This window comes from Chaetodon trifascialis, chromosome 21, assembly GCF_039877785.1.
Source record: "Chaetodon trifascialis isolate fChaTrf1 chromosome 21, fChaTrf1.hap1, whole genome shotgun sequence".
Taxonomy (NCBI): domain Eukaryota; kingdom Metazoa; phylum Chordata; class Actinopteri; order Chaetodontiformes; family Chaetodontidae; genus Chaetodon; species Chaetodon trifascialis.
Genome location: NC_092076.1, coordinates 6,572,764 through 6,595,175, shown reverse-complemented (window position 1 = coordinate 6,595,175; position 22,412 = coordinate 6,572,764). Strand labels below are relative to the sequence as shown.

The following is a 22,412-nucleotide window of genomic DNA, read 5'->3' as shown; positions in this document are numbered from 1 at the left end:
ACCCTAGGGTGTGGCTCAGAAGTCTGCTGGCTGTGCATTAGAGAGCAATGGAGTGACGGGGTTCAGCTGAGAGACCCTGCTGATATTAAACAGCGATGCCTTTTCTTTCATACTTCTTACGATGGCAGCGTTCGTCTGTTTATAAATGGGATCGGGGCTTCGTTTGTAACAGCCGCGCGCCCATAAAGTGCAGCTTGAAAGGTGAAAATTTAGTTCAAAAGCTGTTTGCGTGCAGTGATGATGGGCGAATGTGTGTGCGTGCAAAAGGAAACGTCAGCCCTGCAAGACAGATAAAGCGTAGTGCTCATATTGCAGAGGAACATCTGGACTTTTTTCATTTGTTGCTTTGTTCTAAACGCTTTCTAGTTCGCTCCAATTATTTGTACCACATTTAAAGCTGCAGCAAATGATTTAAGACCACTAGTGGGCGCAAAAGCTCAGAAACAAGTTACGAGATGTTCATCGAGTGTTCTGATTAACCTAAACTGTATCAGGAAGTCATAGCTAGTTAAAGGCTAAAGTGAAGAGTAGGGCTGCAACGATTAGTCGACGTTGTCGACAAAAATCGATAATAGAGGTAGTCGACAATGAATTCCATTGTCGACTATTGTCGCCAGACGCGTTTTTCCAACAGAGTGAGGCATCTCACCTGATTATAATCTCTGCCGAGAGTCGCTCATGCGCAATAGCGTCTCTGTCTCTGAGCGGTAATATACGGAGATGGCGGTGTCAACATTAGGTACACGTACCAAAACTTCTAAAGTTTGGGAGCATTTTAGCCTGGATACAGCGAATAAAAAGACTACTTGCAAGGTTTGCAAAGCAGACCTTGCGTGTAATGGCAGTACCTCGGTGATGCACGAACATTTAAAGAGAAAGCACGTCGGGCAGTTGAACGAAACGGAGTCTGACTCGCCTCGGTAAAATTCAAGTAATATTCAAGCCAATACGGTTTTTATGACATACATTGTACATTTTATAAGCATATTTTCGCTATAAAAGAGAGCTTGAGCGTTATGCCAGACTGTGCCTGACAAACGTATTTTATTTTATTTTATTTTTTTAATTTTTGTACGAATCCGCAGTATGTTCAATAAAAGATGTATTTTTCATTGTACCCATCTTTCTTGTGTTTATTATCATTTGCCACATAATTAAATCAACTTCATGCTAAATTTAAGAAAAAATTAATAATTATCCGATTAGTCGACTAATCGTTTCAATAGTCGGTGACTAGTCGACTATTAAAATAGTCGTTAGTTGCAGCTCTAGTGAAGAGATTCGTTTTTAGCTTTTAATGATGACACATTAATGACACATTTTACCTCGAACCAAAAAAAACGCAGCTCCTGTCATTTGGATATTGTCCACGTTGTGAGTAATTTTCTGTTAAAAATTGTTCAGCCCTATTTACAGGTCATTTTCATGCTGTCCTTGGATATGAGTTGTATACAATTGACAGCTATTCAGCTAATTGAATCATTGGCTGGGTGAATCAGCGGCATTGAAAATGATCCGTCCCTTTAGCTGTCGCAGGTTCAACTCTAACAGCTCATTTAGTTGCTGTTTTGTGCTGGGAAGGTATCATTAGCATACATTCGACTTGTCTGACCTCGCTAGCTGTCTACAGGTCTGTAAGTGGTTGGTTAGACCGGTCATGCTTAACCACTGGTAAGTGTCTCATTAGCAGGAAAGTAAGCTCAAATATGTTCACATTGTGATTCTTGGCATTTTTCATGTATCTGGACATTTGCTTTTTTATAAAGAGTTTAACTTTTACAGCTGGCACCGTGACGTCTGCTAAGATCACCAAACAAAGCCTCCGGCCCTCCCTCACTTTTCCACCTCATCGCTTCAGTATCCACACACCAGAAATTTCTATCCGGCACTCCATCTTTTGCCTTTTCTCCTTTAAAAACAACCAGCATTGCCCGTTTCTCAGTCCATGCTACATGCTAACGCTGTAAGTCTTTGCAGTGTGCATTGTTAGTCTTTGAAAGCCGACGTCTTAAGAGTGAAATCCCCGCTGGTGTTTTAGAAATGCAGCCCCAGGCCTCCGGTGTCCAATTATCTGATATTAACATCAGCCTCACATGAGGTAATACCTCTAAATGATATCCCAAATCATAAACCTGCTGTCTCTGATAGACTGCTGGAGAGGAATAAAAACTTTTTTCAAAGTTGATACATGTAATTAAACTACTTAACTTGTGCGTGTGTGTGTTAGCAACCTTGAGCCCAAGTGTCTTCCACAATGAGCTTATCTCTCCGCAGCCACCAAGCTGAATGCTGTTGCCATGCCGCCACTCAGTCGCACTCAATCATCCTAAGGTCTATAAAAAGATGTGGGTATCCTGGGAGACGTGAATCTTGCCTCAGCTTTCGCTCTCGCTGTGTTTTTTCCTCCGTCTTTTTCGTCTCACAGCACTTTGTCCCTCCGAAGTCCTCTCCCTCCCCTGTGTCTTACTCCTGACCCCTCTGCCTCTCTCTCCTCTTCGCCCTTCTCCCTCTCGGCCTCCTCCTCGCTCCCTCTCTCTCCTCCAAGAGGTCCCAGCGGTGATGATGAAGGTGCTCAGTATCAGGGGAAATCCTCGCAGGGTGTCTGCTGCCTTCTCTCGTTTATCTTTCTGTGCCAGGGCTCTGCTTTTGTGGAGCACAGTAACACTATGATCCATGCTCAATATCTCTTTTTCAAGCTGATCTGCCCGCCGTGCGCTTCTCCTGTCGTAGGATGCTGTTTAATGTAGTAGAGCGATGCATCACACGCGGCTGAGAACCTGAGGCTGTCTGATGTTTTTAATCAGTAACCTTAAAGATGTATGTTTCTGCATTAGCATCTTCTCATTCTCTTTGTTAATAAGCCCACCACATGGTGAAACGTGTGTAAATAAAACATGCGCCATTTGAGATTATTACAAAAGGTTGCATCACGAAAGTGAATCGGTGCTGTGTGCCAGCTGAGTGAAGTCGGCTCTCGCTGTAGCCCGCCGTGGAGGGGGCAGCTTGCCTTCAGAGAAAACGAAGAAAGGCGAGCAGTCTCCAGGGACTGCGAGGTTAGCACACACGCCGCCTTCTCTTTACTGGCCCACCTATGCCAGATACTTCACACGCGTCTTTGTACTCTGAGCAGGCTCTTTGTTCCATTTGCTCAGGGCTTAGGTGACTTTGTTAGCCGTAAAAGCTGCCGTACTTAAGATGAGGCACCAGATGCACTCTGCAGGTTAGTGTTTCCTTGTTTTTCAAGTGTGCAAAAGCATTACTCTGACTGGGCCCGATCGCTGTAAACGTTTGAATTAAATCTCCTCTAATGCAGTTTGTTTTTTTGGTTTGTTTTTACTTATTCGTCAGCATGAAAGCATTAAAGCCGCTTTCCCTCCACCTTTAACTGTAAGTCTCACTTATAGCGGTGAGACAGTCAGGGAAGATTTTTGCGGTTGCCATGGGAAAGAAAAGGTCTGCCATTACCACAGCTGACTGTAACATCTCTGCTGGTTTCTGGTGAGTTACTGTTACTCTTCAGCGCCGCACCACAGCTGGGCAAACAGCAGAGATGACTTAACCTGTGATTTCGACCAGGAGAGAGGAAGCAACTGTAAACACTTTGCATGAAGGGACACAAATGCACCATTAACTAGCTGCTTATTAGCGTGCATGTTAGTAACATATTTGCTCTTTATTAGCCATTTGGTCATGGTAACGAGATCGTGGACCCGACTGCTAACAAGAAAGTGGGATACCTCTATGCTTTTGTCTGCTTTCATGTGTTTTCTGGAGTAGAACGACGGTTGAATGAGCAGGTAGTTGCTTATATCTGCCGCCTCAATAGCAGCAAATCTTTCAGCTCAGTTGAAAAATTGCTCCTCTTCACAACACAAGGGTGACATCCAACATATGTCCTGATTTTCTGTTTATACCTTTCTCTCATAATTCCATCTAAACTAGCACCGTAACAACTTTCCTCCATCTCCTCCATTGCAGATTTCACTACCTGCCCTCCATCTGGATTTAACGTCACATGACTGCGAACAACCTTTTCCGTATAAAGAGCCAGTACGCTCCTAACATGCATGCTAGTTAATGATGAAAATGTGTCCCTTTTATATAAAGTGAGACCAAAAAGGGTTCTGGCTCCCCGAGGGACGACGCTTCCTCCTCTCACCAGATTTCGTCAGCAGAGCTCGCTGACACCAACTGTGGCGCTGGGGTTTCCTAATTACTAGTTTTCAGCAGTTTTCAGTCTCTCCCTCGCACTCGCTTTCTCCCTCTCCCTCTCCCTCCCTCTCCCTCTACCTGAGCTGCCTCTGTTATGTGTTTAGATTTTGCTATTCGCCAGCTGCCGACAGTGCGAGAGGCAGCGGCGTGCCCGAAAGGGTGCATTGCGTTTTTAATGGCGTCAGAGGTGGAGAGGAAAACATCACGACATGCCTATACTGTACATGTAGTCCGTCTGTGCTTTCTCATTGCCTTGTTTAGCATACCTGTGTTCTGATGTGTTGATGTCAGTGGTGGGAGACGGGGGAGGGGGTGTCATGGCAACAGACTTCTCTAATATAGTCTGCTTCCACCTGGATGAGGTTGCGGTGATATTTCCTCTTTGTGCACACAGACACACTCAGATTGATGCACAATCTTCGCCTGCGCTGGGCGCGCACAGCCGCGGGGCTAAAGGTCGTGAGCGTTAGATTGGATGTACGTGGCGTGTGCCTCTGGTGAGCGAGGCACAGCCAGGATACGCTGGATGGCGGTTTCTCACACTTCTGTTTCCCCCCCCCCTCAGATCCCGCACCTCGCCGAAGGTGTTCGCATCCACGGAGAGAAGGTCACGGAGGCGCTGAGGCCTTTCCACGACCGCTTGGAGGCCTGCTTCAAGCAGCTGCGGGAGAAGGTGGAGAAACAGTATGGGGCAAAGTCCTTGGTAAGAGCTTTCGCCTGTTCGTGACCTTTTCTTTGGCATGAAAAGTGCTTCAGCTCAGTGTGCTGGTTTTTAGCCGGCACTAATGGAACATGCAGCCGTTTCTTTTATTTCTTCTGTTGTGTCTGAGTGAAGATTTCCCGGAAATGAATATGTATGTTATTGTTCTGCAAACTTTCAGAAATCCATTATGTAGGATTCTGGTCTTCCCGCTCCTTTGTTTGATCAACTGTGCTCGTACTTTTAACATTCATTCCACACTGTTTTTTTTTCTTTTTGCATTTCACTGATGCATTTACTTAAACAGGATGACATGTGGAAAATATTTATTTTCCAAATCTTTCAGGAGAAGAATTAAAGGCCTGGTTTGTTTGTTTTTGTCTGCTTTAAAGTTACAGGATACTTGATTTAGAGTCATGTATCTGTAGGAATATGTGTATTGTACAAAACGCATTTAAAGTGACAGCAAACATCAAATAAAATCCTCAAATTTTTCCGACTTTTCCGACACATAAAATCAAGGTGACCAAGGAAGCAACAAATCCATGTGGCAGCACACAAACGCAGTGTAAAGGTGACTGAGGAGAGCCGTGTTCCCTGTTTGGATCTGCTTTCCAGTGAGGAGGCGCTGCCAAACTGAGGCGCTACCTCCCACTTCTCTCCTCCTTTACAGATTTAATTGTTGCTCGGGCAAGCTTTTCCCGCAATCTGGCCTGAGATAAAGGAGCCCTCGCTCGATTTAAAGGGTGAGAGAGAGGGCGGCGACCTCTCCAACGAGAGAAAAGCCATCACTTTCCGGGTGTGATGATAAGGTTATCCTATCAGATGTGCGATGGCCCCTCTCTTCGCTGGAAAAGACTCTTTAAATGCAGAAGGGTTCATTGTTGGATTTTTCTTTTTACAGAAGTGAAGGAATGAACAGCATCAGCAGACTTTTTCTTTCCCCTTAACTTTATGTTCATTCATGTTGCTGCAGCTGGAGGTCTGTACTGTACATGGGATGACTGCTATAATGCTGTGAACGGCCTTCACCCTGACAGTTTCCCTGCCCTTCACCAGCGTGGACAGTCACAAGCAGCTGTACATTGAACAGTTCAAGACTGAGAAAGACATTCTGACCTCACTTAAACTTGGTATTAAAATGTGATCTGTGTCCGGACACGTTATCCAGATGAGGATGTTAACGAAAGGTGTCAATGCATCCAAATGTGATCCGATCGGCGGCATGCATTGCGTTTGGGTCTTAGAAGAAGACATCCTTTACTGGTCACAAACACACAACATGCAGAGTTAGGGGGGGGAAACTGCACACGCCATGCTTATGTAAAATCCTTCTCCGCTTTTGACCCATCCTTGGTCAGTCCTTCCTCCATGTCAGACCAGGAGCGGTGGGCTGCCAGCCGACCGGCGCCCGGGGACCCAGTTCCTTTGGTCACCATTGGTCAGGTGGTGATCTTCTTGCATGTTTTTAATGGGTTTTTTTATGGAGGATACCCCAGGTGAGCACAGGGAGAACATGCAAACATGCAAAAAATGCCCCTTTTCTTGAACAGCAGGCATCAAAGGCATGGTGGAGGACACGCCACCAGCACCCCAGGTGGGAATCGAACCCGGGACCTTCTAGCTGTGAGGCAACAGTGTTACCCCTGTGTTCCGTGCCACCAAAAGGGAGGTGCGAGCGCAATCTGTGCAATGCACTGCTCTCTGAACACGACTTAACTGATACAGATATTTGTTTTCAGCAGGCACAAAACGGGGATTGTTCAAATTTTGAGAGCGAGCAAACGAGAAGGCTGGAGGAGAAACGCCTCTAATTGCTGATTATACGTCTATTCTGTGCCATAAAAGCGCCAAAGATGCGTCATTAAGCAGAAGTGCATGAGTGGGAAATGAATGATATCCAGTGCGAAATAAGTGTGTGTGTCTGTGTGTGTGTGTTGCAGCTGATCTGCTGTTAACAAGGCACGTAATTTATCTAGTCAGAGTAGACGGTACTGCAACGCACCAGGACAACCGAACACTGTGTTTGTTTATCGAAAGCAAAGAGGAGACAAGTAATTAAGAATGTGTCATAGACAGCATTTTACAAAGTTTAGAAAGTTTCCCAAACTCTACATCTCACAAAACTCAGTGATGTTTTGTTTTTTTTTAAGGGTATCTCGGGCTGATTTTCACCACCTCAAATTACTCACGTGCAGGTTTCGTCCTGGAGGTCTTCATTGAGACCTGATCTCAATGAAGACAGCGAGACTGCACTGAAATACCAAATAATAAACCCAAATAATAAAGGCCAGATCAGATTATTTATTATCCGGACATTGTGTCCGGATACAGATCCCATTTCAGTGCCATCTGATCTTTATGCCACTGCGCTTACCGACAGCGTGATTTTAAATTAGATTTTTTCTTGATGTATCAGTAATGACACCCGCTCTGTGGAAGCTATAAAGCATAAATTGGCAAAAATGCTGACGGTGGCACCTTGCTTGCCACCTGCTAAAGATCAGCACATTCACATCATCATTGTGAGCGTGATGATATACTGACATTAGCTTTTAGCTGAAGCACTGCTGTGGTACAGCCTCGCAGAGCTGCAAGCAAGGCTGTACACTCTCTGTCTTCTTAGAATCACTCTACCATAAAAGAGATATTAGGCTCAGAGAGTCATGTGTCTTAGGTCCTGTTTTCATAAATGGCAGCCATCCATCATATTACACTGCCTATACCTCTTCAGCTTCTTCTCCTTTGCCCATTTGATTTTTTATTCGCCCGTATCTGGCAAACATGGCTGCACATGTCGAATCCAGCCATCCATCCATCTCCCTCCACACTTAATAAAAAAGGCAGATAAGAGAACGTGTGCTGTACCTTAAACGAGAATACAAATGCACAGATCACTTCGAAGCATGCAGCGGCTTTTCGGCTCAATTCTTTCTGTTTTCTTCTTCTCAGCCGGCAGCAGACGAGCGGCGGGGGCCTCGTCCGCACTCCATGGTGCGCTCCTTCACGATGCCCTCCTCCCAGAGGCCGCTGTCAGTGGCTTCAGTCACCTCCATCTCCTCTGACAACTCCCCCTCCAGACCTGGCTCAGATGGGTAACTCCTGATTTACAGTTCTTCACGGCATAAAATAGCATACGTCCTACACAGCTTTTTGGTCTTCCCATCAGAGGCGTTGAGAAATAGTTTTTAATACGAAAACAAACAGGAGCACTGCAGTTACAGTACCTCTGATAGAAGAACGCTTCAGCATCCTCTCTTGCATGGTTCAGTACATCATATGAAGTACATGAAGAGACGCTCACTGTTTGCTTGCTCCATCATCATGTTCTCTTTTAATTCAGCTTTGCCCTGGAGCCCCTCCTGCCAAAGAAGCTGCACACCAAGTCTCAGGACAAGCTGGACCGGGACGAGCCCGAGAGGGAGCGCAAGGAGAAAAAGAAGGAGAAGAGGAACAGCAAACACCAGGAGATCTTTGACAAAGAGATGAAGACCACGGAGATCCCTCTGCAGCCCGCTGAAGCTGTCATACTGTCAGAGACGGTACTGAAAAAGTGCCCTGTACAAGGAATTTTGCGCTTCGGTCTCTTCTCCTCTCTCCTCCTCTGCATGTCCTCTTACATGTTTTCCTACTTGAACTTCTCATCCATTGCTCCCCTGAACCATTCTTTTTTCCCCTGCTCCTCTTTTCTTTTCCCTCTTGTGCCGTTTGCGGTTCAGAAAGAAGAAAGTAGGGGCGATGTTGAATGCAGTAATGCCGGCACTTACTGGCTCAAAGAACACAGAAGGGCTTAGGCTGGCTGCGGCTCTTTATTGCAGAGCATTTCAAGCTCGCTGCTCTCCCTCAGGCATCGTCGTGATTCTTCATCTTTGCGTCACTACTGACCCGCTTGGCAAACCTTTTTCCTCTGTTTTGTTGCGGTTTCCTGGATATTCATATTTCCTGCAGATTAGTGGCACTATCAGGCCACCACTAGGGACGCACGATAATATCTGCACGTCACTGGTATCGAAGTGCTTTGAAATGAAACGTCGGCCTGAAATGAACATTACGGCCGATAAGATAACGCTTTAATTATGCATATGCAACACGAGTATAGGTTGGAGATTGTAGGTCTGGATGTTTTTTGAAGCGTCCGAAACAGATAGAAAAGTTGCATTTGCATTGCACATGCAAAGGAGGAGCCAAATCACATTCCTTCAACACTGCACATTTATTCGTGATGCGATCATTATGGCGAATTTGTGAAGAGCACAGAAAAAAAGGCACCAGGCATCATAGTATGTTAATTCTCCATAGACAAGCAGCCAAAATGAGTTAGAAAATATCGGCTTTTTGGCAAAAATCTAATATCGTGCATCTGAAGCCGCCATTTTTGTGCACAAGAATAACCAAAATCTGAGGGCCGGATTACCACCGTCAGGTAAAGTTGTTCAGTTTGCACACAAGATAACTAAATAGCAGATCAGAGGACATCATACAGTATATGTGCATACGTGTGCAGCTGTGTCATTCAGTCTGCCCAGCACATTTATATTATGCGTTGCAGTTAGCATTGTATCTCCAGCAGTCTTCATCTCTCACTTTGTTCTCTTCCTACTCTTCCATCTTCTCCTTTTCACATCACATTCTCCCAACCCCCCCCCGCTCCTCTCTTCTGTGTTCATGCCCCTCTTTACCACCGCTGTGTGCATCACAGCAGAGAGGGTATCGCTGTGTTCTGCGTGCCCAGTGGGAATGCTCCCTGGCTAACGGCATTAAGATAAGGGCAGGAATGAGATCCAAAAGAGGCTCCTGGGAGCCGTGGAGCCGTCTGGCTTGTGATAGGAGCCTCCTGCCTCGGGGGTCAAGGGTAGACCACCAAGGGGTCTTTGGTAGTTGCCAAGCAGTTGTAGGATATAATGGTTTTAACTGTGGAACACTGGAACACAATTTTCACCCTCAATACAAATGTTTTGTGTTTTAGTGTTCTGGAAAGAAAAAACGCCTCTCTGAATGAAGTGTGTTGGTATTTTCAGTGTCTCCCTCGTGGCTCACTGTTTGAGTTTGGCCAATTACAAAGTTATTTGTTAATGTAGCCTACAGTGTGGAATAGCCCTGAGGAAATCTTTTCATATTCAAATTCCAAGCATAATAAAGCTGGGAGAACGCAGTCTTGCATGCAAACAATGATTTGTAACCACAAATAAGATATTGCAACCCAACGAGCACATTTATCCAAATGGTTTCTCTTTTAGGAATACAAATAGCCAACTTAAAATGCGCGTGGATATGCACACAACAGTCCCAGCGGAGATTCGAAACTAATTTTCTCCTTTAAATGATCTTTTATTGATCTTCTGCTGTATCCCATCATGAACTCGAGCCATTCGCCACGCAGTAAATTCTGTTCTCGGTTCAGTTTTATTGACTTGTTGTGTAATTCAGATTAGTTTTATTTCCAGCACTCAGTAATGACTCAATCCCTGATAGCGTCGACTCCTTTTCTTTGTGCATGATCGCTCAGATCAGCCCCCTGCGGCCCCAGAGACCACGGAGTCAAGTCCTCAGCCAGATCGGTGGAGACCGTCGCCTCTCCGTGTCCCCTGGACCCCCTTCCTCTGCCTCCAACTCCTCCTCCTCGCCTGGACCCCCACCCATCACTCCCCGGAGCAAACTCTCCTTCAGCCTGCACACTGTTTCCAGTAAGATCAGACGCCTCACTCGTATTCAAACACACTCACTCGGTTAAGAGGTTGTTGCATCTTTAGGCGGGAGCTTGCACGGTCTCTGCAGGCCCCCTCTGCCTTTGTTTTACCTCTTGCATCACTGTTACCACACGTGACGTCACTGAGTTCGAGCTGAGCTGTGTGTCCTCTCAGCAACTGTACAAAATTCAAATTCACGCTCAACAAGGCTTAAAACGAAACATTCCACCTGATCAGAGACGCTGAGTCATATTTTATTACTTGGAGTCGCAGGACTCTTGTATAAAGATCTGCACTTTGTTGCAGCTCAAGAAGCACTCCATCGATTTAGTGCCGCGCTCCTGTAAAGTCAGGGGACAGAGGCAGAGATGTCCTGACTTTTAGTTGATTGTATGGGTTAAGCTGAAAAACAGTGGATGCTGCAATTCCCAGAGTGCAACTCTAATAGCATAGCGACTAAAAGCTTCTTCTTTTAGATGCTCTTTGCCTTGTAAATACCGAAGATTTGGTGATTTTGCATGTTTTTCCATGGAGGACAGTACATTACATCACTTAGAGGGAATTAAATGTAGTTGTACAGTGAAAAAATTCTATTTAAAATATGAATAAAATGCATTTTTATTTTATTTATTTGTTATACGCCACTCACTTTCAGGCTGTCCACTACAAATTTATGGTAACACTTAACTTTAACCCCCCCCCCTTATATTAAGTGTTACCAGATTTGGAGTCTTAAAGCTCACACTTGACCTTGGAAATAATATTTTAACAAATCTTAGATCCACTTCTGAGTCACAGAGGACATTATACAACAGTAGCACAGTCCACTACCCCTCTTGACCACTAAACTGATCTTAATGTGTAAAATTAATCAAGTTCTCCTTTAAGTGTGCAGGAATTTCTTCATTTTCTCTCATTTTTTCTTTTTGCTTCAGCACATACGTTGAGTCTTAATGATAGGGAGTTCACCATAATAGGCCATTTCGTCTATTTTGGGTCCCGGCAGCACTGCCTAAGCGATACCCACGTAGTGTGATGATGAGTGTGAGCTGATGAGCGCCCCTCTTACGCAGATCTGGAGCTGAACGGGATGGGCTGCTCTGACAAAGGTGAAATCCCTCCTCCGCTGCCTGTGAAAGGCAGCACGGCTGATTACGGCAACCTGCTAGATAATCAAGACTTGACGAGTCCCTCGACGCCTCCGCCGCCCCCGCCACATCAAAGGGTAGGTGTTTTAATTAGGGCTGAGAGGAGCTCCTTAATGATGCATGGCACTTATAATGAAACAAGAGGTTGATACAAGCACTTGACATTCAGGTCAGCCTCCTTCACTGTCCCCTACCCCTGTACTTCCTGCGTGAGCCCTCATGTCTGTCGCATGTTTCACATTCGTGAGCCTCTGCTGCCTCATTTTCGGTGTCGCAGAAGAGTGTAGGCATCAGGCAGTTAGCAGCGAGGGCCCACACCCGCCTGTCCACCCCGCTGTTATTTATGCTTGCCCCCACCACCAGCTGGCCCGGCGCTCAGACGTGATTGATTGGATGATTACTTTACCTCTAGCATCCATCAGGAGCTCTCCCGCTGTTAATCAGCGGCTCGTCTCTCCACGCTTGCCGACGTGTACGCCAGCCATCCTCTCGCCGCGCCAGTCTGTTAACTAATCCTATTTATCCGCCGTCACGGCTCGTGGACAGGTAGTAAAACGGAGCCTCTGCACGCGGCGTGGAAGAAGGCTGACAGTACTGTAGTGAGAGCAGATGTTCTGAGTGACAGCCGCTCTTCATTCACAGTCCTTGATGGAGGCAGAGGTGAGGGCGCTGATGACCGTTTGACTGCTTGGCTGTTGGCTCTGCGGTGAACTTTGATTTTTAAGGTCCCTCAATGTAACATAATCTTCATTCTCCTTCTTAAAGATCACATTATCTCCAGCCACTATTATCCTAAAGCCCCTTTTTGACCACATATATATGGAGCACGCTCGTTAAAGTAACATAAAAATGAACATTTTGTGTCGCTCTTCTAATACAGCCCTGTTCTCTTGTGGTTTTTTTAAACATTATGGATTAAAAAAACACTTACTAGCATCATAAAACATTGATATCTCAGATTTAGGTCCAGTGCTGCAGCAGGATCAGCCTACATCCAACAGATGTTCGGCATCCAGAAGGAAAATTAGCCTCCTTTTATAACTTACATTAAAATGTATCCAGATAGTAGCTAGATAGGATTTACTCCTGTATTAATAACGTGTTCTCAGTGTCCACATTGAGATCCGATTCGATCCGATCCCGTTCTTCTTCCCTCCTCTCGTTTACATAAAAACATGGCTGCCGTCCGTGAAGCTGCGCTACTGTATGAGCTTTTGATCGCTTTTCAGTCAAAATCGAAGGCGCCATCACTGTCCAGAGGACGATCTGGATGCGGGAGACTTACCATACTTTCATGTGGTCAAGCGCTATTCTACCGATCAGATCACCCAAAACGCATTTTAAGACGGGGTGTGAAGGCTGTGTGTCATCATGCAAGGCAGCAGATTTGTGCTCTCGCCTTGTTTCTGCTCTCTCTTCGCTCCTTTGCTGACTGATTGGTCGAGTTTCGACGTGGCGCTGACAAACATGCGGTCTGACAATTTAAGGCACCATGATCTCCTAATCTGACATAGTGACCATCAACAGAAATGTTGTGTAAGCTGCTCCCTGCACGAAAACACCTGTCAGTCAGTTCGGCAGTGATAGCAGCTTTAAATCCTAGAGGACAACCGAGTGGTCCTTATTTGGGAAAACTGCAATTTCAAGGTTATTGTTTTGTCTGCTTGCAGCCCGGCCCGCCTCCTCTGCCCAGCAAGACCCCCCCTCCACCTCCTCCCAAGACCACCAGGAAACAGGCCTCCATCGATTCAGGAATTGTACAGTGAACAAAGACGCTGACAGTAGGACCAAACAGCACACTGACAACAACAACAAAAACGACATCAACAGTAACCGCTCCCCTCCCTCCCAAAAAAGAAAAAGCAGTTGTTTTTACCCACACATTCCTCGCTCCCTGTCCCAGCTTGACAAGATGAATACCTCACTGCAGCCCGCCCCTCCTTATCATCTTTTTCTTTTCTTGTTTTGCCTTCAGTTTGACGATGATGCAGTCTGCAACGGGGAGCATGTTGCACAGATGAATAGTCACTGAATTTAGAGACGCTGTCTTTATGCCCCTTCGAGACTTTATCAGGACATTGTGCTCAGACAGATAAGCTTGGACCAAAAGCTTTCCAATACTGACCCCCTCTCAAGCATATGAGAGCTCATAGCGCATTTAAGGATTACTCTTTTTATTCATATTCCCACTATGTACAGAGGTTTGTATATATGATTTTATTTTATTTTTTTTTGTATGTGATTTGATCATGACTCTTTTTGTATTAACGTATCATTAGTTTAAGTGGCATTTATATGAGACAAAAAAGGGCTTGTAGGTTTTGAATTGACAGGGACTTGACCGAGTTGGTATGTGAGAAGCTATCATGGATTTTATTGGTAAAATTTTGGAGTGCACATACAACTAACTCCTATGGCGTTATCGTTGTTCAGACCTTGTCCTAGATTGCTGTAACCTTGGATTTCAATAATATTGACTGTTCCCAATTCACTACTGACATGACTTCTGAATAAACTTTCAAATGTATGTATTTTTAAAAAAAAAAAAGATGTCTGCCTCATTATTTTGGCGTGCAGCGAGAGATGCTGAAAATAGACGCGAGTGTTTTTCTTATTTCTGAAATCCTAAACAAACTGGCGATCTGTACGCGTTTCCTCACTTCCACTGAACGCTCGCTAACGAAGCTTTCCGCCTGCTTGATTGACAGCCATCACAGCAGCCACTTCATTATCAGCACAGAGGCGTTTTACACCGGGATGTGTAACGCCACAGGATGACTTCTATAAGGGCTAATGCAATCTCATTTACATAATGTGTCCGCTCACCAAGCGATCATTTCTCTCTGGAAGGTGGCCCATGTTGGAATAGTGTAGCGGTGAAGACGAGCCAACGATCCACAGGCGCCAGCTTTGTGCTTATAAAGAAGATGCTGAAGGTCACGCTTAAACTCCCCTGTTAAAAACTTCCTTCATGCTGCTGCGGCGTAATAACACATCGTGTGAGTCAGTGAATCATTTTCTTTAATTTTGTTGTTTGATTATGGATCGGGCCTCACGGGACCCCCCGTCCCAGACAGGCTAACAAGTTTTTCCTCGGCTTTTTATGCTTGGTGGGTTTAATGTATTTTGAAATTAATGATTGGAGTTTGAAGCAGTAAGTAAGTGTGTAATTATATCTGTTGTGTAGCAGCTTTAAATTGAATTACACTTTAATTAGTTTCGCAGTATTTGCATGACTTTGGGTGGAATAACTTCACTGATGCAAAGTTCAGTGACAGCGATGATTTTGGCATTGACAGTTTTTAGGAAATAGTCTTTAATCATGAAGCTTTTCTGTTCTGTATCTTGAAGCAAGATGTTTTAGATACTTTAAACAATCAACCAGTTGTAAGAAGAAAATCCTATATTTTCACCATACAGCTTTATTAGTCATTTTTTTTCCCATATTAAGAAAACCAATTCATTAGCTGAGCATGTATTAAGCTTTTTACCAGCTTCCAGCTGTTATTTGTGCTCCAGTGACTCAAAGCAGCTGTAAAATTGTGCTGTTGAACCTTCAATTTCCAAACCGTCATTTGCACATTTTGTAAATATATTTACAGGCCTCGCTGTCTGTACCATAAAACCAGCTTGTGGGACCTTTTTGAAGTGTTTGCCCCAGGTGGCTCATATTGCTCCACTCTCCTATTCTGCTGACACTTTGTGAGTGGGTGTCTGCCTGAGGAGAAATACTCAAACTGGAGCATCTGTTGTTTGAAGGTGTTTTTTTTATTATTATTTTTAATATCTCGAGAAAGTCGGGGTTTATAAAGCTCCCTTGTCCTAATTAGGAACACTGAATGACATCTTCTCCCTCGGTGTTTTATTTGGGTGGTCATAGGAGACGACTTGTAATTCTGCAGCTCACGGGTGGTCTTAACGTATTCTGTCAGACTATATAATGTCTCATTAATCTTGCTAATTCAGAGCTGTTTCGTAATTGCTCATCAATAAACCGGGTAAGTAATGGAGCCCATGTATATGATTCTCAGCAGAAGAAGTTATCCAGGTAGGTGATGAAGCTTTGAAAATCATTATTAGCATCTATGCGTTGATGCTCATCTGCAGCCTATCCCATTTCCCGCCATGCTTCCTGTAGCTTTCACACAAGCTCCCTCTTTCCTCATGTGTATATGGTCAAACAGTAAAATCCATTTAATCCTGGTGAGGGCCGATCATTGTTGTGTACATGTTAGCATGGCTGAGTACAAGCTACTGTGTGTGCGCCATCAGACCTTCATTTGACCACCTGTCTAGCTGATAAATTGCCTTCCACACACAAAGAAATGGAGTAAGTAATATTCAATAAAAATGCAACTTTTACTATCTTACCAATGATACTTTCTCTCATGGTTTCCTGCTGTCCTTGTTCTTTTTTTCCAGTTCCTCTCAAGGCTTCGCCACCTGACTCTCTCTCAGGACTATTACCCTTTCTACAATGCAGTACTGTACTCTGCTTACAATAACAATACCACGATGGTGTTCATTAAAGCCTTTGCTCAGTGCTAATGCGCGTTCGACCCGCTGCGTTGGCAACATTAACATGGCGCTGTTGAATTTATGGTTTCCAATGATTCCACGTGAAAAGCTTGGGGAGTGTGTAAGGCACCGCGTTAGAAAAATGGAAGAGCTTTAATGGTCGCTAACTAATCAACCGCTCCTAACTGCAGATCAATAGCAACAAGCCGGAGAGTGAGAGTACAGTGTGCTGGACTCTGCACTGCTACAGCCTGTGCAGAGATGATGTAACCATGCATTTTCTGCATGTAGTGCCCAGAAAAAGCATTCTGCTACCCCTTTAGAAGTAGGACTCACAAACTCAACCAATCGGTGCCTTTGAAGCAAACAGAGTCTCCCAATTTCTTGATGGACACAGGTTCACCACTGGTCGTGATTAACTGAAACAAGCCTGATTTAGCCTCTCGCCAGAACGCCTTCCCACAGGTGTAAACTCACCGTGGTTTAAAGTGTGTCGGACACAACCGAAGCCGCCCCAGGAAAGAACACCCTGTTGTGGTGCTGTTGGGGTTAAAAAACACACATCACAGTCTTTCATAACTAGAGTGACTCACATAAAATAGAAAATGAAACCCATTAAATAGTAGTAGTGAAATAAAGGTAGTAATAAAGTAATAATGGCAATAATCTGAGTACGTGTGGACTACACATGAGGCAGCTAAATGGAAGTCAGCCGTCATCCATTTCACCTGACGCACCTGCACTCATCGATGCAGCAGTTGTTTTTAGAAGTCATATAATTAGTTGTAATAAAGGTGTGACAGTTGATAGTTAGTAGATACTAAAAACACTTGAACATGGATGTGCTGGTAAAAACTGTACCGTGAATAAATGTGGCAAACAAATCTGCGACATGGTTACTGAAACAACGTGCAATAAAAAAGGCACAGCTGTAAATCTGCCTGGAGCGGCCCTGTGGGCTCTCTGAAGCAGCCACGGGGTATTATGGCGAAGGTTGGAGACCGGGTGCATACAACAACTGTTGCCCCTGTGATTCACCAAGAGTGGCTTTGTGGAACAGTGGCAAACAGAAAGCCACTGTAACAAACAAACAAACAAACAAACAAACAAAACGTGGGACACCGTCATGCCTGCCGGTGGGAACGTCTCTCTGCAGCCGGGAAGCTTTGTGAAGGTAGAGGGAACAAAAATGCATCAAAACACAGAGAAATCCTGGAGGAGAAGCTGCTGCAGCCTGCAAGAGATGAGCGATTTGCAAGATTCATATCCCAACAAGACGACGACAGCAAAGCTAACAACGATGCTGCACAGGAACGTCTTCCGAGCGACACTGCTGATGAAGAATCCAAACTTCAACCCATCCTGTTTGTTTATGGTGAGCTTTATTTAGAGAGCTCCTTTCAGTAAAGCAGTAAAGTATGCTACAATAGTCGGACACCAAGACAGAAAAGTAGCACAAAACAGATGCTTTTAAATAATCAGGTTACCACAGAGTTGATCTGCTTTAGAGTGATGAGTGTCAAAGCTTCATTACTCTCACAGTCATATGAAGTCGCAAAACAGTAAAACTTAAAGTTAAAGTGCAAAGGGGGTCCAATGCTTCCCCCCCCCCCCCCCCACTTTAACCTACTTGCATTGCCTTGATAAGTTCATTCTCTCCAAACTATGAGGTGGGAATAAAAAGTTTCATCAATGGCATAATTCACTTATCAAGAATACCCAGTGCACACTCAATATCTAGTCTTCAATTGAAAAGGGATAACGGGTGAAGCATTTCAGCAGCGGTAATATTACATAGTTAACTGGCAGCTATTTCAATGGGCTCTCAGTGATTTGTGCTCAGGCATTATGCTTCACCCTCTCTCTCCTCAAAGCATAGGGAAATGCATCGCTTAATTGAGAGGATTTCCAGAGGCTTTGTCGGGGGAACGCTGCGAGCTAGCTCCTTCTCTCCGGGAGGAATGTATTTACAACACATTCTATCCCCATCTCATTTGTCATTTCAGCCTGGAATAATGTGTATATTTTCCTTCCCTCTTGACACACTTTCATTTGCTGGGAGGCTGCAAATGTGCGCGCTTCTCTTTAAGTGTCTCCTTTGCGTGATGAACGAGGGCAATATTTCCATACATCAACAGCCGAGCATATATCCAGTCACAACTGTCTCTGGGCTTTTCATGGCTTTTTTTTCCCCCAAATGCAGACTCACTACAAGTGATGGAAGTGGTTGGCAGTTGCTTTTATACTGTTAATGCAGCATACACTCATAGAGTACCTAGCTTTTCAGGTGTTCTGATATGCAGATTCATTTATTATGCTCCTTAACTGCCAACACCATGAACAAGACTAGTAGGGGTTAAGCTATCGGAAACTCTGTTGTTTAATTTAATCAATCTTCAAAAGACTTAGCAGTGGCCATTTTCGGATGAAACTATGAGTTACAGCCATGCTAACAGCTCTGTGAGGCTTTACTTCAGCTAAATGTGAATCTTGGCACGCTAACATGCTCAGGATGCTAACATGCTAATGTACAGTGTAATGTGTACCATGTTCACCAGATTAATTTGGCATATTAGCATGCCGCTAACACACAAAGCTAACATTTTGCTCAATATCAGTCAACAAACAGTATGGCTGAGGATGAAATGTTGTTTGTTTTGCAACTATTTCGGCATAAACTAAGGTAATTTGCACCAAATGTCATTGTTATTTGTCCAAAAGTCAAAATTGAAATTGTCAACCTGCTGGTGGTGTGAGAGCACAGGTCTCAAACTCATTCCACAAAGGGCCGAGTGGCTGAAGGTTTTCTTTCCAACCAAGCAGCAGCACACCAGACTTGACTCATTTCATCAGCTGATCTCAGTCTTCAGACAGCTGATTGGTCAGACTGCGTGCTCTTGATTGGTTGGAGGAAAAACCTGCAGCCCTTTGTGGAATGAGTTTGAGACGCCTGTGCTAGAGAAAAAATCAGGGGATCACCAAAGTCAATACGATTGATCATCTGGGGACCTTGAATGTCTGTACAAAATCTCTTTCTAGTAATTGTTGAAATATTTCAGTCTGGACCAAAACAGTGGCCCATCTGACCGACATTGCCATTCATAGAGCTAACATGGCTAAGAACTTAGCATTTAGCAGCAGTTGTTTGATGCAAGTGTGAAACTTTCTGGAGGCTTAGTTACATATCATGCAAATATGGTGCCCCATGTTCCAACCCAGCTTAAAAAAATGTCATCATATGCCATCCCTGTCTCCTTCTCCCTGTCTTTACTGATGCTATTTACAGTTAGCTGTCTGATAAAGAAGAACATGCCATGTAATTAGCCCTAAAAGCAGCATGGTAATTGTCATTCTACATGTCAGCCTGTCTAGAAATGAAAAAGATCTGCACTGACATCACCGATCCACTGTCAGCCAGATGTACAGCTGCCTGTTGCAGCTCCTCGCAAACAAACATGTAGCTTCTCCAGCAATCAATAGATTGTCAGCATGACAGTGGAGTGTTGTGTGTAGCTGTCACAGATAGCGTCATGCAGGATCCATAAGGCCTCTTTCTTTCTCACCAGAGTTGTCACCGAATGGTTCAGTGAACTGACTCAATGAATTGTGTTTCGTAACAGAGCGAACGTCTCTCGTGTCGCGATACAAGGCTCGTGTCTTTTCACTCTATTGTGTGAACATCTGCGTCGCTCTTCAGAAGTATGAACCGAACATTGAGTCAACCGCTCGCATTAATGTCACTCTAATGAGATTCTTTATTCAGTTTCTTTAAAACATAAGAGTTTAATCACTGAAGACATGACGCCGTAGAATTATTTCAGCTGTGGTCCTCATCTAAAATCCACAGGAGTTTAGTGACACGGCGGTAATTTAAGTTTCAAATCCGACCTGCAGCAGTTAGTCAATCGATTAGTCGTTTGACCGAAAATGAATCTGCAGCTAGTTTGATAATAATGTGAGAATTAAGAGCTTTTACTGGTCTTAAGTTATACAAAACAAATTTTTATTTGATCAAGATGGGATTATCCTAGAGGTTGATTGATTAGTTGATTAATTAGTAAGTCCGTCAAAAGAGTTGACTTGTTTATTATTATTATTAGAAGCAAAAATCCACTGATTTTCCTTGTAAATCTGTGAACTAAATTTCTACGTTTGAGACAATTAGTTGGACAAAACAAACAATCTGACGCTGTGTATGATCGAGAAAGCAATAATCAAAAGACTAATTGATTGCGGCCCCACAGTGCTCCTGTGCTGGATGAATCTACCTTTCCCTGGTTTTCTGTTTGTATAAATATATGCGCATGAGCTCAACACAAACTAAAATGAGAATTTTGTAAAAAGAAATTGAGACATTGCACCTCTACAAGTTTAGAGCCAGGTACTAAAGGACCCCTCTCGGCTGATTTTGGGCCCCTGGGTGCCCGCTGTGCATGTTTAAGGATCTCGCCTTGCATTTGATGACAACACCCTGTGCTCTCACTGCTTTCTGGTGAATATAGTCCTCTGAACGGGCTGCAGTAAATACAGAAGCAGAGTTATTCCTGTCTGTGAAGTTTCGAATGCCTCTATCCTGTTAAAGTGTGAGATTCTGCTGATTTTGCAAACTGTCCTTTGAGCATGTTTCTAATCTGTCGAAAGGGCTCATAATAAACACCTGCGCTGGTAGCTGCGAGCCAAGCCTTTGATTGAACACTTTAATGTTGTTTTTCTGTACGGCCTCCAACTTTACACACTCCAGACAGACACTCCATCACTCTCTTATCAAGAGCAGCTCTTACAAGCGCAGAGAGACACTGGACTGTAAAGCACAGGAGGACTGTTGGCATTTCAGATCCCAGCCTGTTAGTGTGCATGTTATATTGTGCTGCATTCAGCACTAAATGCAAAATGTACATCCTGTATGCAGGCTTATTATCTTGGTTTGAGGGAGAGAGCCAAGTGGTTGTGATCTATATTAGCTGAGGCTATTATGAAGCATTGGGTTTTCCCAGGCAGTCAGAGAGACGTGTTGCTAGGAAACATACCTAGAGATCGGGGGTGGAGAACCGGTTTGATGAAGAAGCAGAGTTCCCAGCCTCACATGGAAGTGCCCAATAGCAGAATATTGATTTTAGCCGGTTAATTAAATCTTTGCAATTTGCTTTTTGATCTCGCTCGTATGATTTTGAGCTGCTTCGGAAGTGTTTCTTATGCAAATATCAAACAGGGGGCTGCTTTTCATAGATTCCCACCAATATGATGAGACTCATAACTAAGACCGCTGAGAGCAAGGTTTTCATCATAGTTCTGACTGTTAAATGGCAAAATGTGATGAATTATCACACCGCACAGATTCATACAGCTGACATTACAGCACGCTGGCATCCTGTTGACCTTTTCAGAGCAGAATTTATTATTATTGTAATATGATACATAAGTCTAAAGCAGCAAGGAAAAACAGTGAATATTGGAGGAGCCGTGAAGTCAAAATCCTCTGTGCTGAACTTTCGAACAGTGGATCATATTTCATCACTTTAAATTCCAAAGCCTGTGGATTTTTTTTTAAATTCTGCATGATTAAAATCAATACTCTGATCAGATTGTGGATTTTGATATATTTTGCCTCCCAGAAAGCTCCATGGCATGGTTGATGAATGGGTGTTTTGGTTTTTCTGAGTAATGCTGAAGGCAAAATGTCTGAAGCAATGCTGCCCTCACCTGGACGCTGTGCAGCCTGCCTGCCACATCGCCCTGCCGATGAGTGATTACCAAAGTGACATAAACCTTTGGCTTGTGTATATATAATTTTAAGGTCAAATGAATAGTCTCAATACCACCTCTTTCCTACTACATCAAATCATGTCTGCGCAGCCTTTGCGCCAGTGAATTGAAGCAGCAGTTATTTAATGGCTGATGGCATTTTAGAGTTGAAATATCTCCGCTTACAAAATCTCATTTCATGGCTCTCCCTGTGCCACATTAATGTTTTTTAAGGACCACACGAGGAAACACAGTATATCTAACCTCCCTGCTCTAACAGACCGGTAACATCTGATCTCTCCAAGGATGTAATCAGGGGCAGAGGTGTAAATCTGCCCAGAATTAAGATAATGCAACCAGCAGCAGAGAAGCAGAAGGCCGGGCTGGTTGTATTTCTCCCTCGGT

The 22,412-nt window shown here is 44.1% G+C and overlaps 1 protein-coding gene across 2 annotated transcripts in view; it reads left to right on the top strand.

Annotated features, from left to right (window-relative positions):
- The window catches only part of dock1 (dedicator of cytokinesis 1), a 180,790-nt gene extending 167,181 nt beyond the window's left edge, over positions 1-13,609 (top strand). For both annotated transcript variants that reach the window (XM_070990099.1, XM_070990098.1), the window contains exons 47-52: positions 4,778-4,915; positions 7,865-8,007; positions 8,256-8,454; positions 10,419-10,596; positions 11,673-11,824; positions 13,418-13,609. In XM_070990099.1, coding sequence (XP_070846200.1) covers positions 4,778-4,915; positions 7,865-8,007; positions 8,256-8,454; positions 10,419-10,596; positions 11,673-11,824; positions 13,418-13,513 — 906 coding nt within the window. In that variant the 3' untranslated portion in view covers positions 13,514-13,609. The remainder of the gene's footprint in view (positions 1-4,777; positions 4,916-7,864; positions 8,008-8,255; positions 8,455-10,418; positions 10,597-11,672; positions 11,825-13,417) is intronic.
- The last annotated feature ends 8,803 nt before the right edge of the window (positions 13,610-22,412 follow it).